This window comes from Rhinopithecus bieti, unplaced genomic scaffold, assembly GCF_001698545.2.
Source record: "Rhinopithecus bieti isolate Rb0 unplaced genomic scaffold, ASM169854v2 scaffold_25748, whole genome shotgun sequence".
NCBI classification, from domain to species: Eukaryota; Metazoa; Chordata; class Mammalia; order Primates; family Cercopithecidae; genus Rhinopithecus; species Rhinopithecus bieti.
In genome coordinates, this window is record NW_016811783.1 from 378,625 (window position 1) to 401,195 (window position 22,571).

Below are 22,571 nucleotides of genomic sequence, written 5' to 3' on the forward strand. Positions count from 1 at the left end.
AGAAGTCAATGGGCCTAAGGAGTGTGCTCACCCTTTATACTGCCATAGCAGTATTTCAGCGGGCACTTTACATATTTCACAAATGTTGCTAAGCTTTAGTTTCTAAATTAAAATGTATCCTGAATCCCTCTGAAAATCTGGGTTTTAAAAATGATGCCTAGTTTGAGGGAATGTGCATTTAATTACGATATCCCTGGGAGCTGTGAATCTCTAGGAAATAGTCCAAAGATCTTTCTTAGTTTGATTCAAGTAATAAATATTCAAAAAGGGTGGGGTAAGTAGAACAACCAATGAGCCTTGAAGTGAACAATATGGGGCAAATTTTTGTTATTTAAATAACGATCTGCAGATGTAGGAATAAGAATTAGCACTAGTGGATTTCCTTTTCATCATCCAGAGAGTCTTAAACTTATTTGCAGATTTAAATAAGAAATTGGTGTTTGAGAAAATTAAATAGCATATAAATGCTAAGGATCCCTATATTGCTTTTTAGGAGACACTCTCAAATTCACATTCACCAAAACGGAGAGAGCAAAGGCGGACAATTATTTCTCCCTAGATACAATTAACGAGGGGGTTATCCTTGTACTTACCTAAGATATTTTCATGCCTCAGCATCACAGTGTTGTACAATTCCGTTTCCCTGAACCATGACTTCTCATCACGGGAAGAGAATATCTTCACGGCAACATTCTCCCCTTGCCAGCTGCCCCTCCACACCTCACCATACCTGCCTTTCCCTATGGAAAACAAAACATAGGTGACACAGAACAGTAGGCATTTTGGAGGTGGCCAGCCCATCATTAAGAATAAGCCAATTAATTTAGTGCCTGCAACTCTTAATCCCTCCCATTGCTTACTGGAGAAACTCAGCTTGGGAATATAAATATCACAACCTTTATTTTTTAGTTTTTTGTTTTTTTTTTTTTTTTTTTTTTTTTTTTTTGGCCTATAAAGACATACAAAAATAAGGTGGAAGCTGCCCCTCTCATCTACCATATTGTGATAACAAACTGCCTTCTGTATCTGCATTGTATAATTAGCTGCTAATTACTCAGTGTACATTTAAATTCCTCTGTTGAAAGGTATAAAATGCATATGACTTTTAAAACACTTGAAAGTAAAACTTATGAAATGGTACAGATTATTAAATTTCAATTGTGTTCCGAAAGCCAAAAAAGTATACATCAGTAAACTGAATTCCTTCCTTGGTTCCTTCCCTTCACAGAGGATCAACATAGGCACTGTCCAAATTGGTGAATTTAGATATGCATTTTTTCCACAAAGGAGAACAATTAAGTTTAAAATGTGTGTTCGAAGGATTAAAAAACAAAAACAAACCAAAACACAATGCTGTGTAGGAGATCGACAAGCAGCCACTGCCATCCATAAAGATTTCTTGGCGGAAGATATATTTCAAAGAAGAGGATTTGCAAAGTCTTAAATACATAATCCCAGAACAGTTTTGACTTCTTCTGATACTGGTCATGGGTATTTGTCAGACAGCTCCTGTGATGCTACAGATGGGCTACACTGAAAAGGCTACTTGGAGAACACATTTTGGAAAACGTGGCAACTCTACTTGTGATCTAATCTGTTTGGTGCATGGCCCCCTCTTGCAGCAGCAACACACTTGTCAGCTTGTCAGCTATATGTTCCCTCTTCCATTCGTCTCTTTAATTATAGGTAGGGGTGATCAGGGAGGTTGGAGGAGGAGGTAATTACCACAAGACTATGAGGATCAACAAGGGGTATAATCAGCCTAGATAACAAGGCAAGAGATCTAACTTGGAGGGCAGTGGGGCTTTCTACCCAGGCAAGTGGCTGCTGGAATCACACAGCTTCTAATAAGCAGCTGCAGCACCACCTGCATATACAGGAATACAGTTAGTTGCTAGAACACTAAGCCACTGAAAACCCAAACATGGAGAGAGAAGCAGGTCTGTCCAGGAGATACACCTGAATCATAATCACAACCACTAAATCTACATTACCTGACAAGAAAATAATGTCCCTATTAAATACCAACAACTAACCCAAAAGGATGTTGAATGTGGCTAACAAGTGCTCACTGTGGGCCACTGTTGGGTCACACAAATATAATTTAGTACAGGATTCCTTTTAATAAAGTCATAGCAATTTGCCCAGCATTTACAGCTCAAGATGAGGGCTAGTGCTAAGATACTACCAACACTGGCTGCCAGAAAACGATATGCTAACCTTTTCCTGTCTTTGGTTCTATTTTGTATCTTTATTTTCCCTTTGTCCTCATTTTGTCATTAGGGATGACAGCAAAATATCCCAGGGAATTGTGGACATAAAATTATCTCACACCCTTTTTTGGGTGATATTTTAAAGAAAACAGATGAATGTCGAGGTAGGTAAATTAAAACAGAAATATTTTTCAATGGTTTTCAAATGCTTTTAAGTTGTTAAATGCTTTTTGCAAACTTATCATTATGCAGGAGCCCCTAAAACAAAAGCAGAGCTGCTCAAAAACCCTGGCCATGGAGCCCCACAGAAAGGCTCCCCTAAGGCACCTGTAAGTTGTAGTTTCACTGATCATCATCCAGAAATGACTCCCCTACCCCAACTTCCCATGTTTTTGAACCAAAAATAACACACCATCCATGCAGTTCATCACATATATTTTTACTAAAAGCTGTACCGCATGAACACACTAACTACAAGCTAATGAAAGGCACTGCTTTTATTAAAGTGTTTAGTCCTAACCCAAGAAAATGCAACAATGATGTTTATACTGTTTCAAAAAAAAAAATGCTGAGCAGTATCTATAGAACCAGAAACTACATATTTTAAAGGTGCATTACTCTTTTGCCATTTGGACTCTGGAGCCAATCTCTGAAGACTAATCTTGCGAGAGCTTGCATGGAATAGGAGTAGACAGGGGAGACGAGGCAGGGAAATGTATCCCCTCAATGTCTTCCCACCACTATCCAGATAATTTTGTTCATAATCAAGTAAGATACTAGTTGTATAAGAGGACAACTCTGGTTGAAATTAATGAGCTCATCTGGGGCTTTTCCATCTTTATTTTCTCTGCTCACAATCTGCCGTGGAGAAGCAAGAAGTGGGAAACAGTGACAATAGCTATAGACCTAGAGAAAGGACAAACAAGCTCCTGCTGGTTACTCCTGTGCCTTAGGGTGGTAGCCACTGCTCTTCCTACCTCTGCCTTTCCCCCTTTCTACTACTCAGATTGGGGGTGTCCCTCTTTCCAAGAAAACAAGAAGAAAATCTGGAGAACAGCAGCCAAGTGATGGGGGCAGCTTAGAGGTCACCTCCCAAAAGCAAAAGATGCAATGGCAGGAACTGCAAAATCCAGCCCTCGGAAACCATGAGCACTAGGAAGAGGGTGTGGAGACGTTGCCAACCCATGAATGCTACGGTAGCCATCCCTGCAAGTCGTCTAAAAGAGAAAGTTAGGAAAATGATTATGGAACTTGCAAATACCTGCCACATAAAAGCAAAGCTAACAAAAATCAGGAAATTGGTACTTTGTACCATCTTCCTAGAGAGCCAATCAGCAGCATATAAAACAAACTATTAAAAAAATTTACAAATTTTGACCCAGGAACCCCCAATTCCTGGGAATTTTTTCTGAGAACTCAAAAGAAAGAAGCAATGTGTGCAAAATCTTTTTCAAGCAGTATAGTTATAGTGACACTGTCATTTCATGGACAGCTACATAATCTTGAAAAATATTTGTGATGTGTACAAACACATGAAATGTTCATGAGCTTAAAACTGAAAAAAGGGACATAAATTATATGTACAACATGATTATGTCCACATACAAACATGTTCATGTACGGGGAAAATGTGCGAGGTCATGGAGAAATGTATACAGCTCATATTTAAATAAGGGAGTTATAAAGATCCCTTTGCTAGAATCGGTTTCATTAATTATTTTCATTAATTATTCCCATCAAAAAGAAGAAAAGAATGAGAGGAATTAAAGAATTTCAATAAACAAGTTTATTGTCCAAAAGCCTACTTACTTCAGATTATCCAATACCTATGGTAAGGAGCAACCATATCAATTCATTTCTTAGGCATTCTCTCACCATCCCAAAGGGTCCACTTACAACTGAAAGCTTTTGACGAGGCATTCTGTGTACTCATTAGTGATGGACTCCTTTGATAAGAGCTTAAACAAGTTCAGGTGCTCCAACATGAGTCATACAGAATAGAGACCACATCTCATAAGTTTAATAAGGAAACAACTGGTAACAAAAAGCAGATTTTCCAAGTTCCATCTTTTACTTCAAATACACAACTCACACTGCATATTACCCACAAAGAAAGGAAAAAAAAGAATTACCGACACACTCCAACAGTGTAATCTGGCGAGCCACTGTTCTTTGTACCAGAAAAGGAAGACCAGAGCCACTTCCTGATGTACATGAATGATCCAGTAAATCCTGTGGTTTAAGACAAGGGGGAAAAGAAACAATTGACCAATATAGCTCCCACTTTGGAATATTAGCATGCATGACATTGTAACTCACATGAAGGGCAGCAATCCGGGACACATGGCCTGTTAGTGTGCACGTAAAGCTCCTCTGGAACAAGGAAGAAGGATTGGTTTTATTTCTTTTTTTTTTTTCCTGAGACGGAGTTTCACTCTTGTTGCCCAGGCTAGAGTGCAAAGGTACAATCTCGGCTCACTGCAACCTCCGCCTCCCGGTTTCAAGTTATTCTCCTGCCTCAGCCTCCCGAGTAGCTGGGATTACAGGCATGTGCCACAACGCCCAGCTAATTTTGTATTTTTAATAGAGATGGCATTACATGTTGGTCAGGCTGGTCTTGAACTCCTGACCTCAGGTGATCCACCTGCCTTGGCCTTCCAAAGTGCTGGGATTACAAGCATGAGCCACCGCACCTGGCCAGGACTGGTTTTATTTCTTCGGAATACTAGAAGCTAGCACTTCACCTAATATATGATAGGTTTTCCCAAAGGATAAGTAGTCCTTTCTTATATGCAGAGTTTCCAAATAAAATATATAATGAAAGAAGCTGAGCAGACAAAGTTGAAGGTGTAAATCAGAAAGCCCAAGAAGCAGAGATGAGCACAAGAGAAGCAGTAGAGAGAATAGCAGGTGGAACAGAAAGAGGGGGGATGTCCCTTCAACTTCAAGAACTGGGTATAATTTACCATATTCTGCTATTCTCACTAAGTATCTGTCAAATGATTCACTTTAGTTGCCATACCAACTAAGGAACTCTAATTAGGAACAAACAAACTAGGAATAAGGAACAAACAACTCTAATGTGATTTGTAACGAAAAGACTCCAATGACCATGTGGATCATTAAATTGGTAAGTTCAGGCAGCAATGGGCTGCCTGGCTGGAGGTTTCCTTTTAGGTAGGTGAGGAGCAAAACTATATTAACACTTACTTGTCATTTCTTAATGTGAATCACTCACAAATCAGAGAAGAAAACAAATAAAGCTTTCATTGAAAACATAAAACCAGTGCCCCAAATTAATGTCTACAAATGAAGGTGTTGGCAAAAAGATTCCCAGTTAGTTCATTGATAAAGTTTTCCTTCTTACTCTCAACATAAGCCAAGAAGCAGGTATCAGGCACAGGTTATTTATAATAAACAATATTGTGCCAATGGGTGATAAAGGTAGGGTTGCAGTAATATTGAGTTAATATTTCCCAAAGCTCATCCTTTCCCAAACATTTTGGCTGGCCTACTAAAGCAATACATTGATTTGTATGAATTTCATCTTCTTTCACTTCCTCTGAGCACCACTGTGAAGTACTGTTGATCGGCAAAATTACCAAAAGCTGAACATCCAACGGAAGAAATTTAGAACCCTTAAAAACCACAAAAGGGATAATCAACAAGAAAATGAGTGTAGATGAAGCAGAGTTTCATATCTCCCTAACCATTTTCTCTCTTGCGGTTCTTTTTTCTCCTTACTCATTCATTCTTTTTTGAGAAGAATAATTCTGAAAATTAAACTAATGTGTTATTTTTTTCATAATATATGATCCTGCTTCTAAACCCTGTTCATAGACCTAAGGAAGGAAAAATAAATAATCAACCCAAGACTAACAAACATATATCTCAACTCTCAGATGTCAAGCCTTCTTTTTGTTCTTTTCTTTTCTTTAATTCAAGACAGAGTCTCACTATATTGCCCAGGCTGCTCTCGAACCCCTGGTCTCAAGTGATCTTCCCCCTTGGCCTCCCAAAGTGCTGGAACTACAGGCGTGAGTCACCATGCATGGCCAAGGCTCGTTTTTCAATGTAGATGTGCAGCTTAGTAAAGGTATGCTTTGTTGAAACATGCAAATGAGCATATTGCTTAAATAAGCAAGTATGTAGACCAATAATCACAACTTGTTTGCAATAGCGTTCTATACTGTGTTATGATATCGTGATACACTGTCACATGACATGGTTGAGTTTAAAGGACTATTTTGGCATATGCTCCATTCCTCTCTCAAAATTCTAAAAGCTATTTAAACAGTAATTTATACCAGATATTCCTATTATTGCCCTTGGTAATTAGTTATGTTAGCAGCTCTGAGGAATGAAGTTCTAACTAACCTATTTTAGAATCTTGCTTTGCTAAAGCTTTGTCAGGATTCATCCTCACATCTTCTTGCTACTAACTCAATAAACTCATTTAATTTTCCTTAAAGCTTGAAATAGACTTCTAAGTATATATCTAACAAAAAAAATTGTATTTCTCTACTTTTTGAAATGAAATGTCCTTATACTGCATTCTCTTTCCCCAGTTCCACTGTACCACAGTTTAAACAGTAGGTAAATGGAAGCTACAGAAGGTTACTTCCCCCTTTTACATACCAAAAAGTGGCCCAGTGATGGGGCAGGTGGTAGAATGGGATGTTTCCCAGCCCTTATCAGGCACTACCAAATGTTTGTGACAACCTGCCAAAGGTGGGTCCTGCAACTGTCCAGGTGTAGCATCTGTGCTACCCAGATGGCCACTGGTGAGGGGAAGTCTTCTCCAGTATAAGGGGAGCTGCAGGGCAAGTGTAACTGCAGAACTGTCAGGCACTTTGAAGCTTGTTGTCTAGCAGAACAAGACTTATTGCAAAATGATTTTAAATACGCATGGGCAATGGCATTAAGTAACACTGAATCACATTAGAAAGTTATTACTTTGATTGCCTTTCAATTCATCAGATTGTGACAAGGAGAGAGTCTCGAATTGGTATTGGCATGTCTCTTGCACTCTCTTAACACCCACAAATCTCAAATTTTTTCAAAGTAAGCATCAGACTCAGCATAATATCCATATAGAATGCTATTATTTTTTCTTTTGCACTTTATGATAACCTTCTATTTAGAGCAAGTGATACCCTTTCCCCACTTAAAGTTCAAAGCGTCTTTAAAATGAACACTTGGTAAGCAACTTTAAAAGGTAAATAAAAGGAGACAATCACTTTTAATGTGATTTTATCATTTAAAATATGCAGAAGAATAATTTTTTAATGTATAAATACAATGGTTTCTAACACTGTGCAGTCCAATGAGTAAGTCACTAGTCACACATTGCCATGAGCAAGGAAACTGAGGTTGGTGTGAATTGATATATGCTATAGGTGTAAAATACACACAAGATTTTGAAAACTTACTTCAAAAGCAGAAAGAATGTAAAATTTACATTAATAATTTTTTAATCAATTATACGTTGAAATGACAAAAATGGCAAATATTTGGTTGAATATCTGTTAAAATTAATTCTACTTTTAAGAAACTTTTTGGGTTTTTTCATTTGTTTGTTTTTAAGGTGGCTATTTGAAAATTTTAAATTACATAGGTGACACACATGCTTCTTCTATTGGACAACACCAGCTTAACCAAATGACTGCACTCCACAAGGGGGCACCACAGGAGCATACAAAATGTAAAAGCTGCTTTTTTTGGATGTCAAGTTTTTAAGCCTTAAATTACAGGGTGTTGAAATAATCTAGAAAGGAAATTAATCTTTAATATTAAGCAAAAGGTGCCTTTTTCAAAGAGCACTTTTATGGCTAAAAATAGAGTACCTGAAGACCACAAATGCCAACCCTCCAAAATTGTAGGCAACCATTCTTTTTTGCTTTACTCCTCAGAGAAAAGTAACTAACTACCAACACTACTAAAATAAATCCCATCCCTTATTTAAATGCCTGTCTAAAATGGCTGTTCTGATATGGGAAGACTACACAGGTGCCAGCATGTGCTTGTTTAGGACATAAGTAACCAACAGCATGTGTGTACACTGTTCAGTCACTCATTACTGGTTAGTGTTTCATGTTTGAAATAAGAACGTGTCTCCAGACATCTTCCTTATGCTTGGGGTTCCCTGTGGGGTCATGACTTACTGCTAAAGTGCTGTCTCCAACATTGGTGGTGATGAGCCCTTCAATGGTGCCATACTCCACATCTCGGGGATTGAGGCGTTCTTGGTTGCGCCTTTTAAATTTTCGGAGAGCAACTCCCAGCAGGCAGGCTAAAAGACATACTGCGAACACTACAGAGAGAATAATGAGGCCGACCTCCAAGTGGAAATTCTGTGTTCCAGGGAAGGATTTTCCTGGAGTTGTGGGGGAAAAGGGGAATTGGTTGTAAGGATCACTGCTTACTTATTATTAACATAACCAATATCCTAACAAGTGGCTCCTGATTCTGACCACACAGTCTCACAACTCACGAAGTATTAAAACTAAAACACTTCCTAATACCTGGCCAATGGCCCAGACATTTTAACCATCATTCAATTAGACACAACTAGAACTTGAAAAAAATTCCACTGAGAATCAATTGTATTAATGCCTGAATGTGAGAGTGCTTTTAAAATATAAAGTACTGTACAAATCTTTGACATTACTCTTATTAACTTGGATTCGGTATGTTTCACCATCAAGCCCTTACAGACACTGTCCTATCCTTAAGAGAAAGGGCTACCTGAGCTAAAACCAAATTACCCATCTGTGGTCTCTGTCTTTCACATATCCTGGGTGTCTACTACTGATTTCTCATTCATTTTTTCACATCACAATTTCTGCCTAGGAACCCACTCATTCCTCTCCTCGTTTACTCATTTATTCATTCATCACGGATTCACTCCCTCGGTTCAGACCTCTTCATGACATTATGTCATCAGGTCCTGTTCTTCCCTACACAGGCCTTACCCATTTCCGTATTACTGGTCTCTTCAGCCATCCAATCACAAGCCTAACTTCCCTTACATATTTCTTTAACTTTCCAAGACCAACTAATCAACAGCTTGACATACATCATACTCCATGGCATATGTCATTCATATGAGAAAGTGCAAAACTAACAAAATGCAACATGGAACTACAAATACTGTGGCCACCCTAATCAGATTAGAATGTCCTTAAACTAAAAAAAAAAAAAAAAAATCTTCTATTAAAACTCAAGGTAATCTGCAGATGAGAAACTTCACACTGTTGGTATAATTTTTGTATGAATTCAGACATTTGTTCGCGTCTATCCACCCAATTAATAAAAATTTAACTCACAAAATATAACAGTAAATTTTATTCCATCAAGAACCTTTTAGTTTTAACCATGTAAATACTTGATCTCTTTTAAAACCCTCTTTGATTATTCAGTCCTATTTGCTTGTCAGAATTTAACCTTTTCCATATGCCTTACAGTCATCACCATAACTTCAAAATTACTAGAACATGATCTTGCATCAGCTTTTTTGTTCTTCTGCCTCCTTCCTTGCTGGCTGACATTTCTAGTTTTGGATGCTCCTTGTTACCTCTCCTCCACTTTTTGGTTTCTTTCTTTTTTCTGAGTACAAAATTAAATAACTAAACCTATTAAAAATGTACTATATGGTAAGAGAATAAATTTGGCTTAGAATGATGAGTCTACATTAATGTTTGCAGAGACTTTAAGATTGCAATTTAGGGCTCATTTAATAGGGAAACAGTTTCAGAGGTGGACTGGTTTTCTTAGCACATGCAATCTGTACTGGTGGTAGAGAGAAGATTCCACATAAACTACAGGGTTTGTGTGAAATCTCATCCTGCTTCAAGTTTCAGTGATAGGGTCACTGGGCATCAGATATGGGAGAAGAGATCAGTGAGCCTTCTTTTGTCTCCTTCCTCATAAAACAGTAAAGGCATTCCACTCAGTCATCAGTCCGTTCCGTTTTCCTCCCTACACATTTGATATAGAGATGAGTATTTACTAACAGAATTGTTTCAGAAATTATGAATGACATCACAGGTCAGTAACCTAAAAAGGTATTGGGAGCTGTTCACCTGAGTCACAGCAACCAAGAGAGAGCTAACTGGTCAGCCAAGCTGTCCCCAAGATGGACATCACCTTGCTTACATTCCCCCAAAATGCCCATCCTTCTTTTAGATGCCAAAAGGCTGGTCCTTTCTCTTCTTCACCCAGGGCTACCTTCCTTTTAGCTCTTCGCCTCTGATTCAAAATGTAGGTGGAATGCATCATAGCCACTTAGATCTTTAACCCACACAGACTCAGGACAACACTAACAAAACCTCTTGATCTAGAAATAGAAAAGTCTATGGGAACCTTTAGTGGGCAGCTGGGCTGTGATGTTCCTGTTACACCAGTCCCCTTGGCAGCACTCCACAGCTTGGCCAGGGGACGGCGGGGTCTTACAGGTCATCTTTCCCTGCTCATAAACCTGGAAGCAGCCTTTCTGGTAGACGTGGAAGCCATCGTTGATGCTCAGTGAGGAAAAGCACTGCTGGCCTTCACAGTGGTCCTCATTACCGCAGGAGAGACCTTCACACACACACATGTAGAGTTTGGGGTTGACCTTGGGCTTCTCATCTGCAAGGGAGAGAAAGGAAGGGAAAAAAAAAAAAAGAATTACTGTATGAGTTTCGCCTTCACTGAGGGAATGACCATTCCAAACACTTCTATTGAACAGAAAGTCAAGTTAAGCATCACCATCAACCACGAGGTCCACATTCTGTGATCTTGTCACCTAACCAACCAACAAATAATAATTGCCTCTCAACATAGTGATTCATTTATATAAGCTGTGCACCCTCTTGGATCATATTAGGACAAAGACTGGCTATCATCTGTCCACAGACTTCTGAAAATGAGCCTCTCCCCTGTGGTGTTCATATAACCTTCATCTTGATTGGCTCTCAGATCCCAATTATTGCATCAAAATAAAATGTTTTACTGGAACATAATGTTTATCACCTTTATTCTATTCAAAAAAAAAAAAAAAAAAAAAAAAAAAAAAAAAAAAAAACACAGCTCCTAAATATATGGCAGCTATTAATACCAATTCTTGGTAGCTCTGTACAAATCCCCATCAACTAGTAAAACAAGGAATGCTGACATTCTTGCAGCTACATGGCAGAAATATACCACAAACTGAGTATCCCTTACTCAAAATGTTTGGGACCAGAAACATTTCAAATTTTAAAATTTTCTGGATTGGGGAATAGTTGTATTTATCCTGGCTGAGCATCTCAAATCCAAAAATCCAAAATTCAAAATGCTTCAATGAGCATTCTATTGAGCATTGGGTCAATGCTCAAAAAGGTTTGGATTCTGGAGCAGTTCAAATGTCAGGTTTTGAGATTCGGGATGTTCAACCTGTAATATAATAAGAGTTTGTAAGGCTGCACAATCTATAATTACAATCCATGGTACCAATATTTCCAGCTAGATACCTAGACTAACTTTTTCAATAGTGGTTACACTAAAGTTTACATAGATTATAGTGGGAATTAATAGCTGCTTAAGAATTTTTGGCTGGCAGAAAAAAAAAAATGGTGCCAAACATGGAGAATGAGGACACAAGGAGACAAAGAGAACCAAATAATGTTTGAACAGTAAGGTGACAGGTGGGACCACTGGAAGAAAACACACGTGGGAAGTTCAAGGTGCAACGGAAAGAGGCAGAAATGGATGATCAGGGAAGCACACCTAACCATTCCGCTTAATTGTCTCTTTCTGAGAATACTTATTTGCAGTTTCATTTTCACATTACTCTTTTCTCTTCCCTTGTCAGTATGATTAGTTTAGACTTGCTGGTCCCACAGTTTCTACTAGTGGGGAAGGAAAGAGAGGATAAAATGTAAACAGCCAAGTCCTAGAGGCCACTGATTAGTTAGCTGAGACCTCTTTTGCCAAAGCACTGCTCATATAAGGAAATTCCGTTTTCAGAGCTCCCTCCAAAGGTCTATGGCACATAGAGGCTGCCTTCTAATCCCTGAACCCTCAGTAGTGGGTCTGTGAGATAAATGCTTCTTTCTTAAAATAACAGGTCGGGTGGCTGTGCTTTCCAGAGGAGACCTTAAGGTAAGGTCTTTGAAAATGTCAAGTTCATTTACACAGATTTGTGTGGGTGTGTGTAGAGATGTGGGTTATCTCAAAAAGAGAAAAGCATTCTTAATCTTTCTTCTTCCCTCTTCAAAGAAGTGGAAAAATAGTTCACTGCCCACTGTAATGTGGGTGCCTCGTCCCACAGAGTAAGTGCATGCAGACACACAGACACAGCCTTCTATTTATAATTGACTTGCTAGTTCCTTTGAAAACCACAAGGGGCTCATCCAAGAGCAAAGACATGCCTGAAAGCACAAAATCCAAAATAGCCGCTGACAGTCTATGTATGTCACCAGTCTCACCCCTGAGAATCAAGAGCCGTCAAACATTTTTAATGAGCAAAAGTTTTAATGAGCAAAGAGATAGTCTTTATGTTCCTTGCCCGGAGAAATCCGAAGGAAATACCAGCACCAATCTATTTCTATGGGGATGAGAAACATGTATATCTGTTGACATAATCCAGCAAAAAGTTTACACTTGCCAAAAGAGAGCTGAAAGATAATATTTCCAGGGAGTCTAGACATGCTTGCCACTCTTGAATGGCACAAAGCAGGCTGAGGGCTGCCAATTATGCTGCCCAACAGGTGATGATTCTTTGGAGGGAAGTGGATGGGTGGGGTGAGGGGGAGAGGTCATAGTGTCAGACTAATTTGCTTGTGATCTATGGCAGGGAATTGAAAAGACTATGCTAAAAACTGAAATAATGCAATTTATGTAAATTTGAAACACAAACATATATTTTAAAATCCTGAGTATTTTTAGAAGATCATAGATACCCCAGGATATACACCTAACCCACTGAAGAGTATGTGCCTGTTGACACTGGTTTGGGGATAAGGGGTTAGTGCTGGGATGAAGGAGCAAAATAAAAATAAAGTAGGAGGGAGCTGTTCATGGACTGATAATGAACTGACGAGTATGATTTACTCAGTTCGCTGCACGTATGGGCTGTTAAGAATAACAATAAACCAGCAACGCTACACTAGAGAGAGCCTGCTCATCATTGGTCCTGAGGAAATGGATGGTTCAGGGAACCAAAGGATTAAGGACACCAGTGCTTGTAATTTAAAAATGCCAAATTTTAAAAAAATAAAGTAACAATAACAATCATTTCTCTAATGTGCTCTCAAAATAAACTCTGTTTTTAAAGTTCCATCCCAAACTAAATTCTAAGTACACAGATGCAGGAAGGGGCATTGTTTTTCCAGGGTCTCTAGTTATTGATAAGCTGTGCAGGGAGCCTGACGTTTGTACTATAACCTAAAGAGTTTTGCCAGACGTGACAGCCTCAAGTGAATATCACCTTCAGTAAAATTCAACTCACTATACCTAACTCTGTGGTATACCTAGGCTTTAATCCTGCAGGGTCACGAACTAAGTCAAAGGGATTCATCTGTTTATTAAGCACTCTCCTTAATTCTTTATGTACTTCCTGTAGTTGCATGTAGACAACCAGGGATTAACTACCTGTAAGTTGGTGATTCTTTTCAGTAAGATGTCAAATACCAGGGTTTTTATAACCTACCCTCCACAATCCGGGGAAAAAGGCAAGGAAAGACAACTGTTAATGATATGTAATAATTAACTCAGTCTCTGATTTGAAAGAACCCTGAGCTGAGTCCAACAGTTAGCTAAGGGGGAAGTACAAAACCTTCCCTAACTTCTCTTTCCTATTTTGTTCCTCATCCACCATTCAATCTTCTTACTTTCTGTATTCCCACATAACTAATTAGCAAAGTCCTTCATCATGTATTTATTTTTTATACATATCCAAATATAAATGAAGACCCTAAATTCGTAAGAATGACAAAATGATCACACAGGTGAACACATATGCAGGCACACATTCACATTCGCTACATGCCACTTTGGCAATTTCATCTGACAGAGTGGAGTAGATGGAAGTATTTTCTGAACTAGAATTACTAAGTCAACAAAGAAGGTTAAAAGCAAGGTAGTAATAGCATTCTCGGATCTTAATATCCACAATTCTAAGGAAGACAGCAGGACTCAAAAGCCCATGACTCACTTTTTCACTCTTGTCAAATTTAGGAATAAGCATAACATGTGTGGGCCTGTGATATTTTATTTGGTGTGGGAGTGGGGGTGGGGTTCGAGAATGATCACAAAACCCCTTTCAGGGCCACAGGTATGGGTGTGTAGACTCCTGATCTTTCAGACTGTGATATAAATACAGCACACACCAAGGAACACCAAGGAACAGATAATCACATTCTGTGACTGATTTTCAACAGTACTGACAGGAAGCACCGTATCTGATGTAAAGTATTTTACACTCGCCTGTGCGAATATCCAGGAAGTGCCCTGGCAGAAGGCAGAAAGTCTACTCCACCTAATTGACATTCATTTGAATAATTCAGTAATTTAAATGTCAAGCCAGAGGTATTCCCTCTCTGCAGAGCTCACCCACATTGTTTGTTCTAGAAGGCACCTCCCGGCATTACTCAGTGTTATGGCTGGCACTGCGTGCCCTTTGTATCACCAGAGCCAGAGCCGTGTGAAAACACTCGCAGCCTGGGCTGGCTGGGAACAGCAGGGAGTTCTGACCACAAACAGAGACTGCCTCGGTGCCACCAGGGAGAATGCGGGGCTGGCTCCACAAACCAGCGGTGCAGGCTGGGAATCCCAGGAGTTCACCATGGCCAGCTCTTTAAAAAGATTTGTCCTGCTCTGGATGATACTCAGTTCACCATCTGGGCATATCTCCTCCGAGTCTAATGCTGGACTGGCAGAGAGAGAGGCAGACCAAAGAGCATCGTGGACTTTTAAAAACTGTCCACAGTCTGGTATAATCTTGTATTTCATGATAAAAGTATTCACATTTATATTTAAATGGGACTTTAGTAATCACAACACTGTGGACTTACCCATTCACACCTGCCCAGTCACGCACTCTGCAATGCTTTAAGGCATTGAAACTGAGTATCACTCTAAATGGTGCACAAAAACCAACATTTCCCACTAACGTCTTTGACAGAAAAGACAAATAAGAAAATGCTACAAGTAAACTGGCCCATGGCCATGATCTGTCCTAGAGGGCAGCAAAAGGAACAGGCTGAATTTTTTACAAGTTCACCTCAAAGTAGCACAAATCATAATGCAGAAATTAGACTGTAATTACAAAAGTCCAATAGCTTAGAATTTGTATAGCTAAAAAAGGAACTCAAGCATCCCTGGACTCCTTCCAACACTCTAAACAATTCATTCATTTGAAATGGCAAGCTTATATGAGGTTTATAGATTATAGGAGTCCTTCCATCGTCTCCTAATCCGGGAGCACAGTTTGGCACCTCTCCAGAATCTGAAAGCATTTGAGATCTCTGGCATTAAACAAAGGCTTTAAGAAGGATTTTGCAATGCTAGGTATCATTGCCAGCAAGCCTGCTCCTAAGACAGAAACACAAAGGTCTGTCTGGAATGCCTAGTGAAGGGCATTTGATCCTCTGACAAGAGGACAGGCTATACTCTCAGGGATAAAATACACCCAGTGCCTAAATAATCTCTCATTATAAAACACTCATTTAGGGAACTCAAATCATTTTTTTCCCCTTATCCGAGAGACTGACACTTAGTTAAGTTGTAAAGTCAAGAAGAAAATGTATTTCAGCAGTTATGAAGGCAAATAGAGGCATTCAAATAAGATTGCATATGAATTGAATATCAATAACAAAAACTTCCATGATTTTGAACTCCAGATGTATTCTTCCTCCAGTGTTCCCTGCCTCAGGAAATGGCATTCCCATTCATTCAGGTACACAAGCCTGACTCTCTCGGCTTCCATCACGCTCAAAGTGGAGACCAGTCATTAACCTGGCCTACAAGTGCTGGCTGACCTGATCCCTGCATGCTCTTCAGCCTCCTCTTCAGTTATTGAATGTTCTTAAAAGGCCTTAGGGATCTCAGGTCCTTTTAAGTATGGAATTCCTTCCATGTTGAATGCTTATCTCCCTCCAGCCAACACCGCTCCACCTACTTAGTGCCTATGTACGGTGCAGATTTCACCTTACATGTTACTTTCCCAGAGAAGCCTTTGTTCACATGTCATCTTTCCTATAGATTGTAAGCACCATGAGGGTGAGTTGCATCTATTAATACTTTGCTCACCGTTCATTACATACCCCACAACAGCCTCAGTGGCTGGCAGGAGTGCAAGCTTGATGAGTATTTGCTTCAGAATTAATTTTCCCTTCACAGAAAGGATTTAGAGGTGGGGAGAGACCTGATGCTGGTTTTCAGAGCAGGCCGAGCCCATAAAGTCTTTAAATGTCAGCACAGATCTTAAGGCAAGGCTTAGTCACCAAGCCGACATGCCTGAGCAAACCATTTCTTCCTAGAAGAGCTTGCCACACCATCACATCTGTTCACCTACTTGGGCTCACAAATATAGAAAATTAGTACTTTTTGTGGTGTGGTAGGTTTTTTGTTTGCTTGTCAGTTAAAAGAAACAGGTAAAATACAAGTGTTCCTAAAAAAAATTGAGGAACTATTTAATACGTTAATAGAACAGCTGGGCTCTGTGGGTGGTCCTTCTCTGGATGGTTGATTTGAGGACTCTGGGCTACAGTGATTAGAATCATCAAAACACAACACATGCCTGCAACTCGTCAGCTTGGAGGGGTCAGTGCAGGACTTGGCTGCCTAGTACAGAAAAAGCTGCCCCTGCTCCTTGCTGTCATTTTTCCCTGGTCTTCGCTGCCATATTTTTTCCCTATCAGTGAAATAATGGCACCTTCAGTAGGGAGTGGGGAAGAGTGAATGACATCATTTTCCCCTTCTTGCTCTGCTGAAGGTGATAAGGATTCCTAAGTCATCCTGCATTTGAACTGCTGAAGCTGAGAAAAAAAAAAAAAAAAGTGCCATCTGTTTATTTTGTGTCTGGGCTGACTCCTTGTCTCTGAAATAATCCCTGTAAATTAAGCCTATTGCAGCAGCCACACCTTCTATTTAGAAGCCAAAAAACTCAGCCTGTGTTCAAGTGACTAACAAATGAAAGAACACTGTGGGGTAATGACCTAAGACAATATTGGTCTGTCTTTTCCATGCTTTTTATGATCCTCTGAATGTTGCAAAGACTTGGCTTTAACAAATACAGCATGTCTGTAAAACAACTCCTTAATATGGGAGAAAATAATGACCCCTTTCTTCATTTTGTCTTCAAACTTCTTGAATCTCTGCTTCAGAGAAACAAAGGCTTACAAGGCCTACTGGGAATTGCCTACTGAGGAATACTTTAAAGCCAAAAAATACCGTCTCCTCAGCATATGTGCTAATGGCCATGTCTAAGTGGAACTCCAGTGATAGGGAGAGTAACAGAGAATAGAATGACCTGGAGGAAGAGAGAAGAAAATCCCAGTGAATTGTAAACATTTCAGAAGTCATTCCTTGTTTAGTCTTAGGAGAGAGCCAGGAATGTGGTTCCATCTATTGAATGTCTCAGGCTGGAAGGTCTGTTCAAGCCACAGGAAGAAGTGTTGACTCTGAGGACTTACTTTTTGTTGCTTCCCCCACCTTCTTGGGCTAACCAGAGAGTATATGGCATTTCAGTGAGGATTTCCCACCTGGGCTCTACACTGAGAATTTTGGCTTTACAGGAAACATTTAACGATGGGCTCTAGGTGAGACAGAGCAGTGGAGAAAGAACCAATGGGTAGCTTTTGTGCTTAGCTCTCCACTTCGATTTCTCTCTCCTTGCATCCTACTCTACCTCTGTCTCTGGGATGCAGGGACTGGACCTCCTCCAAGGTTGCCAATCTTGGCTCTGGTTGCCATCAGCAAGCCTCTACCACACCCCTACAGCCTTTCTGGAAGCTTTCAAACCACAGAGACAAACCTTTCAAAAGTTATACAGGGCTCCAATTTGTTTAACAAGTCTTGAAATGCAACCTTTAGGCACTGTGGCACCCACAGCTAAAGGTGAAAATGTCCTGAATTAGTTAAACTCCCCTTCCTAGCTCCACAACCTATCCTACCCCAAAGAAAAGCACAGAGGGAACAAAGTAACTTCCAGACTACAGTAGTCCCTGCTTATCCTCCCTTATCCACCATTTCACTTTCCACTATTTCAGTTACCTACCATCAACCACAGTCCAAAAATATTAAGCAAAAAATTCCAGAAATGGACATTTCCTAAGTTTTAAGTTGTGTGCTGTTTGAGTAGCATGATGGAATCTCATGTTGTCCAGCTCCATCCTGCCCAGGACATGAATCATCCCTTTGTCCAGCGTACCGACATTGTAGATGCTACCCTCCTGCTAGTCACTGAGCAGCTGTCTCGGTTACCAGATCCACTGCCATGGTATTGCAGGTTGCATTCAAGGAACCCTTCCTTTACTTAATAACTGCCCCAAAGCAGAAGAGTGGTGATGCCGGACTATTGTTATACTTGTTCTATTTTACTTTAAGTTATTATTGTTAATCTCTTCCTGTGCCTAATTTATAAATTAAACTTTATCCTAGACATAGGAAAAGATATAGTATATATAAGGTTCAATACCATCTGTGGTTTCAGGCATCCACCGGGGGTCTTGGAACATACTCCCCACGGATAAATAGGGGGCTACTATATTTACCTCCCATCCTAGATGAAGCCAAAGCGATTTTAAAATAAAAGTCAAAAGGGTAAAAACTTGGGGCAGAGTCCAAGCCCCTGATAATACTACTTCCCTATCCTCCAATTTCCCCATTATTTCCCAAGGCCCTACCAAGTCCAGAACTCCATGAAAGGTTAATGAAGAAAGGAATCCCATGTCTTCAATCCCAGGAAGACATGCTTGTGCCTCTGTATACCAGCCTTTATAACTCGATCTTTGCTTTACATGTCTTCTTTCCCCATCAGTCTAATTAATATGGTCCAAAACAATTCATTAATTCTCAGGTTTAACATATTGAACAAGATTGGCTTATCAGTCATAGAATAAAGATCTTACAGTCACGATGAGACCGTTACATTTGAGTCATTTTGAGTTTGTTCTTTTGTACCCCTGGGCCCACAGAAAGGCTCCAGGTGCCTACACTCCAGGTAGAAACAGAAAGCATCCCATTTGAGTGCTGTGAACCAGAACTGGCTTTTCAAGCACACAATCCCTCCCCCTCAATCTGTGCCACGGCAAACCATTCCCAACTTCCACAATAATCTTGGACTTTGGCAGAAGATAGCCAGCTAAATCTGAGATGTGTCACGAGGCCACTGGCCGGGGAGCAAGAATATCTAAACACAAATCCAGGCGAGAGCAACAAGCAAGAGTTTCCGCAGATTCCCTCTGGCTCCTGTAGCTGCAGATCACTGACAGCCTAAAGATAACCCAAGTATCTACAAAGGGTCACTTTTAAATAGTAGCTTTAATGCCACCAGTCATTTCAGAAGCATTTCCTTCCAGAGCCTGCTTCCATCCACACTGGCCACCAAGTCTGTCCAACAATGGCAAGCTCACTGAAGAGATTAAAGTCCAGAAGGAAATGGAAGAAATCCCAAAAGGGAACAGACAGCTCCTGACATGCTGGGATTCTATTCTGTGATTCTACTTGTGCCAACATTTGGACTACTGAGAAATAATAATGTAGCAAAGAGACACCTTGTAGAAATGACTAACAATCACTGGGGATTAAAGAGCAGGTATAAAATGAAACAAAATAGTTTAACTCCAAAACTTTCTAAAGCTGAGGCTGTATAAACCATGGATGGCTAACCCTAGGAGACTATTAGGAAAGCCTTTCCCTCCAAGAGAAAACTTACTTAGTTTACTGAACTGCTGTAAGGAGAACAATACGAAGTCTTCAGGCACAAACTATACATACATAGCCAGTGTGGACACCAACTAACCACAGAAGCAACAAATGGAACTTCTCAGAAGCCTGCTGCTTTTTTTCTTCCTTTCAAGTAGGGCCAAAGTTCCCAAGATCTTCCTAAGAACCATTAAAATCTGCTCAGCACCTCACCTGTCTACTAAGTAAGTCCACATTGTCCAAATGGCAGTCAGCCAGGGGCTGGTGTACAAGGGACAGGTGCTCAGTGGGCTATTTTCAGTTGCTATCAGCTCAGTCGGGAGCTGCACATGCTCAGTAGGCAGGCAAGTTTTGGTTCTGTTTCAAACTCTGGGCAGCCAAGAGACATACACCTTCACAGCTGCCAGGGCAACCAGCTGCCCAGTGCTCCTCCCAAGACGGGAGCAATGAAAACCGTGTAACCTGGCCAGCCAACATGCCAGTGAGCAAGCTGTACCTCTCATTTCACTGCCTGGGTTATTCTGAGCTGGGCTTATTGACACACCATGGCAACACAGGAACAAAGGGCCAGCTAGAGGGATTTAAATGTCCTGCAAAAGTTGCTAGGAAAGTCAGCAGCTCTGGCTTCTGCTTTCATAATAAAACTAGCAATAGCATTATTATTAGATTATTGTTGTTTTGTCACTGTTGTTGTTATCATTTGTGAGCCACCTATAACAGTTCTACTTTTGCACTAAGGCTTTGTTTTTGTTTTGTTTGCCACCATTTAGTTGCTACAGTTGGGATGCCTTTGAAAATGGAGTATGTGTGCCTACCTGTCCCTAAACTGCAGGAGGATTAGTTTTTCCCATCCCTTTACTTCTCATCTTGCCACACTCTATGATCCACTTTCACCACACACCACTCTTTCAAAACACACAAACTGCACCTACTTAAGTTCTCCACAGTTCTCCATTGCCTTCGGGATAGAAGACAAACACCTTAGCATAAGGCTCTGCCACGCTTGCAGGTCTCAATCCTCAACCCTAATTCCGTCTCATGACTTGGTGACCCCCCCATGGTCTCACGTCTCTGGTATTCACCTTTCCCCTGCCTGCAACGTCCTTCTTAGTCCCTCCTCTGCTGGTCTAATGGCTATTTATCCTTCAAAACTCAGCTTCCCTGCATCACCAGCCCCAAACCCAGCTCCATGTGGGATGCAGGCCTTTCCTGTCCATACCCCTCATGCTATGCTGTGACCTTTGCTATACCCAACTGGACTGTGACTTCTTGAACCAGGAACCATTTCTTGCTTATGTTTACATCACCAGTGCCTACCAGTATCGTCAACTGGTACTCCTGTTAATTTAAATTGACTAAAAGAATATAAGTTTGTCTTATAACTGATTCACTTTTCCCAAACTCATAATAAATTATTTGAAAGAGTACATGTGATCAGCCCAGATCAGTCCCTCTGTCTCTTATAATATTATCTTTTCTCTATTACCATAATTACTATTGTAGCCAACATTATTCATTTGTCAAATATTTATTGAGCACCAACTGCATACCAGGTAGTGTCTTAGACACTAGGGATAACACAATGAATACCTCCACTTTCTGGCCTCTCACACTCTAGTGCTCACTATGTGCTGGGCACTCGGCATGTAGTCTCATGACTCCCCCCAACAAGATGGGTACCATTATTGTTTCCATAGTACCAGGTAGCAACAAGCACAGAAAGGTGAAGGAGAATATACGCAAAGGCATAGTAAAACAGAAGATGACCAACAATGGTGTTTTGGCCCTGTCTCTTTCCCAAGAAAGGCTTGATTTCTATGCATGGCCAAAGCCTTCCTTTCAGAACACATTCTTTGACTCTGACCATCAATACTATGTCAAACATGATCCTAATCCTTTGCAAAACTGAAATTGTGAAGCATATGAACTGAGACGTGAAGTTAAGGATAAAAAGAAGTCATTACTGTAACTCTACATGGCATGCTGCAGTATTATACATATATTAGAGGAGTCAAATTCTAAACTGGACTATTGGTAATTTTTTTCTATGTAACTTTTCTGAATGAATCTCTGTTTTGCTGTTGTTTTTCAACTGAAACTATTTTGGTGTGGGTACCATAATTCAGAAGACAAAACAAATGCAGCAAGAAATAAAACGAAGGAGCCATCCCCACCCCAATCCCCCAAATCGTCAATTTAAAAAATACTGGCAGCCAGGCGCGGTGGCTCATGCCTGTAATCCCAGCACCTTGGGAGGCCAAGGTGGGCAGATCACGAGGTCAGGAGATCAAGACTATCCTGGTTAACATGGTGAAACTCCATCTCTACTCAAAATACAAAAATTGGCCAGGCGTGGTGGCGGGTCCCTGTGGTCCCTCGGGAGGCTGAAGCAGGAAAATGGCCTGAACCCGGGAGGCGGAGCTTGCAGTGAGCTGAGATCGCGCCACTGCACTCCAGCCTGGGGGACAG

At 40.4% G+C, this 22,571-nt stretch overlaps 1 protein-coding gene across 2 annotated transcripts in view; it reads right to left on the reverse strand.

Annotated features, from left to right (window-relative positions):
* Positions 1-22,571, reverse strand: part of ACVR1 (activin A receptor type 1) — an 88,968-nt gene that overhangs the window by 35,692 nt on the left and 30,705 nt on the right. For both annotated transcript variants that reach the window (XM_017895084.1, XM_017895083.1), the window contains exons 4-7: positions 10,578-10,841; positions 8,378-8,589; positions 4,346-4,445; positions 594-740 (exon numbers count right to left, since the gene is read on the reverse strand). In XM_017895084.1, coding sequence (XP_017750573.1) covers positions 594-740; positions 4,346-4,445; positions 8,378-8,589; positions 10,578-10,841 — 723 coding nt within the window. The remainder of the gene's footprint in view (positions 1-593; positions 741-4,345; positions 4,446-8,377; positions 8,590-10,577; positions 10,842-22,571) is intronic.